Raw genomic sequence first — 6962 nt, 5'->3', positions numbered from 1 at the left:
GACTAATTGATTTTTATTTAAAAAAAAAAAAAAGAAAACTTCGATATAACCTGGTATCTGTCATTGAGCATCTGAAGGTTATACTGCTTGTCAGCCCTCAACTCCTGCACGGCGGACGGATTCTGAAGGAATGCCACCAGCGGCGCAGCTGCTTCCTCCAGCGACTTCAGCCTCGCCACAACTTCCGCCCTCCTCTCCACCATATCTGACACCACACCGATAAATAAATAAATAATCATAATAATAATAATAATAAATCCCCCTAAAACTAAAATAAAAATTAAACGAAAACAGTGAGAGAGAGAGAGAGAGAGAGACCCTGAGGAACGTCTTCAGTGTGGTAGAGGCTCTTGTGGATGTCCATGGCATAGTCAACCATGTTAGTGTTATTGAGGAGCTCGATCTTGGCCTTGAGGATGTCGCCATCGTTGTAAAGCTGGCGCTCCTGGAGGAACTCCAGAAGAGGGAACACAAGGTGCCTGTCAAGGTTCGGAGCGATCCGAGGCGTGAGATCGTAGGTCGCCATTGCCTTGTTATGGAAATTAGGGGTTGCGGCAGCTGCTAACAAACCCTCCCTCCGTGTGTGTCGAGGAGACGAGGGTTTTTCAGAAAGACTGGTGGTAAGGTTCGGATGGAGAGTAACCTAGGAGAACGTAGTCTAAGGTACGGTTAGGTTAAATTCCATCCTTAACCTTTTGATTTTATATCTGACATTTTCTTTTAGATATCGCAATTTGGTCATTCAATTTTCTCTCTCTTATCTTATTCTCTTCGATTTGATTTTAAAAAATAAAATTTGATAGTTAAAAATTATTAGATAATAATTTAATTAAATATATTAAATTTTTAATAATTTTTTGTTATCAATTTTATATAAAACAATAATTATATGTGAATTTTTACTAAAATTTAATTCAGTTTTTGTATTTTTTTAATTTAGTCTTTATATTATATTAGATTTTATAACTAAATGCATATTGTAACAAGAACATTGGAATTATTGTAATAATCTATTAAATAAAATAGAATATTTTATTAAACAAAATAAAATATTCAATCAAATATTAGGTATATTTATTTTGTTTAATGAAATATTTCATTAATTCTAATATTTTTATCACATTAAACACTTTATTATAAATTTAATATAGTATAAGAATCTAATTAAAAAAATAAAAATCTAATTAAATATTAAATAAAACGATAAAATCAATAAAGTAATTAAACCTATTTTCAATTTGAAAATAGATCATAAAAAAATCTTCGAGTGTTAGTTTTTCAAGTTTTAGTTTCAACGTTTGTTTAAAAAAAAGCAAATGGTAAAAATTATTTTGATTCTAAATATTTACCATAGGTATTAATATTGTCTCAAATATTTTTTCGTTAAATTTGTATTTCAAATTTCTTAAAAATGATTTAATATTATCACTTTGCTAATTTTATAACAATATTATTAAGAAAACTAAATTAAAAAAGGTTGAGAAATGTGGTGAATAGGGATGATAATTTCTTTCGATAAGGTGGATGGTGCATGAATTCCTACACTTTATATTACTGAACCAACAAGTGCACTGAGTTGTTCAAGTAATACCTGAGCGAGTCAGGGTCGATCCCACGAGAATTGTGCTTTGAAGAAAGCTATGGTTATTTTGTAGATATTAGTCAAACGGATAGAAGAGTAGGTGGTTTGATTGTTTAATTGCATAAAAGAGAATAAAAAGAGAACATTACTCAGAACTCAGAAGCCGTGTAAACTATGATAAGAAGATGGTTAAGGCTTGGAGATGCTTTATTCTTCTGGATTAATTCGGTCTTACTGTCTTATTCAACTGTGAATGATTTCTTCTATGGTAGGCTGTATGTGATTAATGTCGTACGGTCACGGTCGCTAATGATCCTCCAATCTGAACCACAGGGTTAATGTGGATCCATTCTAATTGAGGGTGAAGCTCCTGCAATTCATTTTCCTTCATGATCCTACTCAAAACGCCACAGACAAGGTCGAATCTTCTAGATCAGAGAATGCCACGCCTTTGGATTCTAGCCTCTACCACAAAGACTCTAATCTCCCCATACCTCGGCTGAACTGGTGTCTCGAGAAGTCCCAAACGAAATCATGGATTAGCTGTCTAAGAGATGTATAATCAAGCTGGTGGTTCAATGCTTTCCAGTTACGTATTCACACAAACCCAAGAAGAACACAGGCGGTTGTCAGGCACGCGGTCTTAGAATGAAGAACGAAGATACATCTTAGAATAGAGAATTAAACACGAATTGAAAAAGAAACAGTAGTACTTTATTAATCCATAAAACTCAGCAGGGCTCCTCCCCTCAACCTAGCAGGTTTAGAAACTCATACTGATAGAAAATAAAATGATGAACGTGAATATGGTGTAAAAGTCCTCGAAGATAATGTAAAATATCCTTTAAATACTAAACTAATGACTAAGGATTACATAAAAGGGTAAAACTGTCTTTTAGTGCTAAATTCCACTTCTTGGGCCTACTTGGTGAGTATTTGGGCTGAGCTTTGATGAGATTCACGAGTTAAGAGGGCTCTAGAGCATTTGGACGCTGGTTTCCCCTTGGTGGGCGTTGGACGCCTGGACTAGGGTAGATGGCTGGCGTTGAACGCCTGTTTTGGGCCTTCTATTCTGAAGCAAAGTATAGACTATTATATATTTCTGGAAAGCTCTAGATGTTAGCTTTTCATAGGCATTGATAACGCTCTATTTGGATTGATGTAGCTCTAGAAAAGCTCTTATAAGTGCAAGGAGGTCAGATCCGGACAACATCTGCAGTGCTTTCTCTACCTCTGAAACAGACTTTTGCTCCAACTCCTCAATTTCAGCCAGAGAATACCTGAAATTGCATAAAAATACACAAACTCATAGTAGAATAAAAAAATGTGATTTTTAGACTAAAACTTATGAAAACTTACTAAAAATTAAACAAAACATACTAAAAACTATATGAAAATGATGCCAAAAAGCGTATAAAATATCCGCTCATTAGAACACCAAACTTAAACTGCTACTTGTCCCCAAGCAACTAAAAACAAAATAGGATAAAAAGAAGAGTAAGATACAATAAATCTCAGAGTTTTCAATGAAGCTCAGTTTCAATTAGATTAGCAGGACTTAATAGCTTTTTGCTTCTAAATAGTTTTGGCATCTCACTATCCATTGAAACTCAAAAGTGTCGCCATCTTTAAGAACTTAGAATTCAGATGATATTATTGACTCTCCTAGTTTAGTTATTTTTTATTCTTGAACACAGCTTTTTAGAGTCTTGGCCGTTGCCCTATGCACTTTGTTTTCCAGTATTACTACCGGATACATAAATGCCACAGACACTTTAACTGGATGAACCTTTTCGGACTGTGATTCAGCTTTGCTAGAATCCTCAGGTAGAGGTGTCCAGAGTTCTTAAGCACACTCTTTTTGCTTTGGATCACGACTTTGACTACTCAGTCTCAAGCTTTTCACTTGACACCTTCACACCACAAGCACATAGTTAGGGACAGCTTGGTTGAGCCGCTTAGGCTAGGATTTTGTTTCCTTTAGGCCCTCCTAACCATTGATGCTCAAAGCCTTGGATCCTTTTACCCTTGCCTTTTGGTTTAAAGGGTTATTGGCTTTTTCTATTTTTTATTATATTAATTTTTTTCGCATGCATATATATTTTTTTTTCTTTTGGAACATGCTTTTTGTTGCTTTTTCTTCATTCAAGAATCAATTTTTTTTATTTTTCAGATCACCAATAATACTTCACTTTTATCATCATTCTTTCAAGAGCCAATATTCTTAATTCCAATTTCAAATATGCACTATTTATTCATACATTCAGAAAACAAAAGCAATGCCACCACATCAAAATAATTGACTTTTCTTATTATAAAACTCGAAATTCATGTATCTCTCATTCTTTTCAAATAAAATTTTCTTTTAAGTACGGTGAGAGATATATGGAATATTTTATAACTTTAAGATAGAGATAGAAATTATCATGCAACAAAAATAATAGAACAGATAATAGAACATGACAGAAAACAGGAAAAATAACACAAGAGAAGGGAATTAAGAGAATGAATCCACTTTAATGGTGGCGGCTAGTACTCCTCCTTGAGGATCTAATGTAGTGCTTGATCTTTTCAATGTCACGCCCTTGTCTCTGTTGTTCCTCCCTCATAACTCTTTGATATTCTCTCAAGGCTCTTAGGTCTTTCCTCATTTCATTGAGGATGGTGGAATGCTCTTGATGCTCCAACCTCAATTGCTCCATATTAATGTTTAATTCTCCAAGAAAATTATACAATTGGTCCCAATAGCCTTGAGAAGAAAAATGCATCCCTTGAGGTACTCAGGGATCTCATGTTGAGGCGGATGCACAGGCTCTTGTGCATGCTCTCTAGTCTGCTCCATCTTTTTTTTAGTGATGGGCTTGTCTTCCTCAATAAAGATATCTCCTTCTATGACAATTCCAGCTGAATTGCATAGGTGACAGATGAGATGAGGGAAAGCTAGCATTGCTTTAGTGGAAGGTTTCTCAGCTATCTTGTACAGTTCTTGAGGAATCACCTCATGTACTTCCACCTCACTTCCAATCATGATGCAATGAATCATGATGGCTCTTTTAAGGGTCACTTCTGACCGATTGCTAGTAGGGATGATAGAGTGTTGAATGAATTCTAACTATCCTCGAGCCACGGGCTTGAGGTCAGCCTTATTAGTTGAATAGGCTTGCCTTGGGAATTACTTTTCCACTGTGCTCTTTCCACACAGATATCTAAGAGTACTTGATTCAATCTTTAATCAAAGTTAACTCTTCTAATGTAGGGATGTGGATCTCCTTGCATCAAAGGCAAGTTGAACGCCAACCTCACACTTTCCGGGCTAAAATCTAAGATTCTCCCTCGGACCATGGTGCTCCAATTCTTAGGATTTGGGTTCACACTAATGTCATAGTTTTTCGTGACCCATGCATTAGCATAGAACTCTTGCACCATTAGAATTCCAACCTCTTGGATGGGATTGGTTAGGACTTCTCAGCCTTTTCTCCGGATCTCTATTCGGATCTCTCGATACTCATTCTTCTTAAGTCTAAAAGGGACCTCATGGATCACCTTCTTCTATGGCACTACTTCATAGAAGTGGTCTTGGTGGGCTTTGGTAATGAATCTCTCCATCTTCCAAGATTCGGAGGTGGCGGCTATGGCCTTTCCTTTCCTCTTTCTAGAGGATTCTCCAACCTTGGGTGCCATAAGTGGTAATAGAAAGCAAAAAACAACGCTTTTCTCATACCAAACTTAAAAGCTTTGCTTATCCTCGAGCAAAAATAAATAAAAGAGAAGAATGGAGTAGAAGAAGAAGAAAATAGATGAAAATAGAGGGAGAGAGTGATTCTGGCCAAGGGGGCTTTATGTGTATGAATGGTGTGTTTGTGAAGGGTTAGAATGAGGGGTATTTATAGGGGTGGGTGACGAGAGAATTTTTGACGGTTTAGAATTTCACTAATGAAATCTCGTTGTAAAGTATAGTTTCCAAACCAACAATAATCCTTTCATACAAAAATTTGTCTGTCACAAGTACAAACCCCTAATATTCCTAATAACCGAAGTATTTAAATCTCGGATCGTCTCTCAAAGGAATTGCAGGGTAGTGTTCTTGTTATTGGTTATGGATTGTATATTTTGGGGTTTTGGATAAGAAATAAGAAAAGTAAATGACAATGAAATTCAAATGATAAAATGGTCTTGACAAAAATTGGTGGTCAAGGATCTCCATCCTAATTACTAACCACAACATGATAATTGCAAGGATCAATCCCACTAAATCATTCCCTACTAGTGGTAAAGGAAAGTCAAGTGAGCTATATCAATCCAAGTCCATAAGTCTTAGCTTTTCACTAATTGAATTAGTGAGAACTAGAGTTAATGGCTATCAATCATCAATCACTTGGACATTAGTAACTCAAGAATTCCTAAGTTACCTTCCCAAGCCAAGAACATAAAATTTTACTCTAAAATCCTTCCAAACATTTTGTCAAACACTTAGAAGGCACAAAAGGAAAGCATAGTAATTCAACAACAAGAATGAATTCTAACAACAATTGAGTGCAAAGAATTAACAACAACAATCAAGAAAATCACAATTAACATGAATTACCTCAAATTGCATTAAAAGAAAAATAAAAGTACAAAAGTAGATCCACAACAAAGTATAAGAACAAAATAGAAAAGATCACAACACAAGAGTAGAGGAGCAAGTTGTAACAACAAGGAATTGAATGGGAGAAGTAGATGAAAGCAAAGATTAAAACCTAGATCTAGAAATTCTACCTAAACTTAATCCTAATTCTAGAGAGAAGTGAGAGCTTCTCTCTCTAAAACTAAACTAAAACTTCCTAGATGAATGAATTCCTTCAAATGAATGAATGATGCCTTCCCCTTCAATCCTTGGTTCCTTTTATCTTTTTCTACCAAAAACTCAGCTCCAAATGGGGTTAGAAACCCTCCAAAATTCGCCAAGCACGAGTTTTACTAAAAGGGTCACGTGCAGCCTTCGGCGCGTACGCGCACTGTGCGCGTACGCGTCCATGGAGCATTTTGCAATCCACGCGGAGGCGCACAGTACGCGTGCGCGTCCATGGCATTTTCTAAATCTTTGACTTTTCATGATTTCTCCACTTTGTATGCTTTCTCTTCACTCCTTTGATCCATTCCTAACCCTTTCAATCTGAAATCACTAACAAACACGTCAAGGCATTTAGTGGAATCAAAGAGAGATTAAAATCATCAAGTTAAAGGCCTAAAAAGCATGTTTTCACATCTAAGCACAAATAAGGGGACAATCAAAAAACCATGCTATTTCATTGAATAAATGTGAGGAAAGATCAACAAAATGCTCTAAATTCAACACAAGATAAATGCTACAACTGGGGTTTATCAACCTCCCCACACT

The 6962-nt window shown here is 35.9% G+C and overlaps 1 protein-coding gene across 1 annotated transcript in view; it reads right to left on the bottom strand.

Annotated features, from left to right (window-relative positions):
- The window catches only part of LOC107474573 (eukaryotic translation initiation factor 3 subunit E), a 3459-nt gene extending 2768 nt beyond the window's left edge, over positions 1 to 691 (bottom strand). Inside the window, exons 1-2 of the mRNA XM_016094197.3 lie at positions 319 to 691; positions 51 to 205 (exon numbers count right to left, since the gene is read on the bottom strand). Coding sequence (XP_015949683.1) covers positions 51 to 205; positions 319 to 526 — 363 coding nt within the window. The 5' untranslated portion in view covers positions 527 to 691. The remainder of the gene's footprint in view (positions 1 to 50; positions 206 to 318) is intronic.
- Between the last annotated feature and the right edge of the window lie 6271 nt (positions 692 to 6962).

Source organism: Arachis duranensis, chromosome 3 (assembly GCF_000817695.3).
Source record: "Arachis duranensis cultivar V14167 chromosome 3, aradu.V14167.gnm2.J7QH, whole genome shotgun sequence".
Classification (NCBI taxonomy): domain Eukaryota; kingdom Viridiplantae; phylum Streptophyta; class Magnoliopsida; order Fabales; family Fabaceae; genus Arachis; species Arachis duranensis.
The sequence above is the reverse complement of the archived record's forward strand: the minus strand, read 5'-3'. Positions and strand labels throughout refer to the sequence as shown.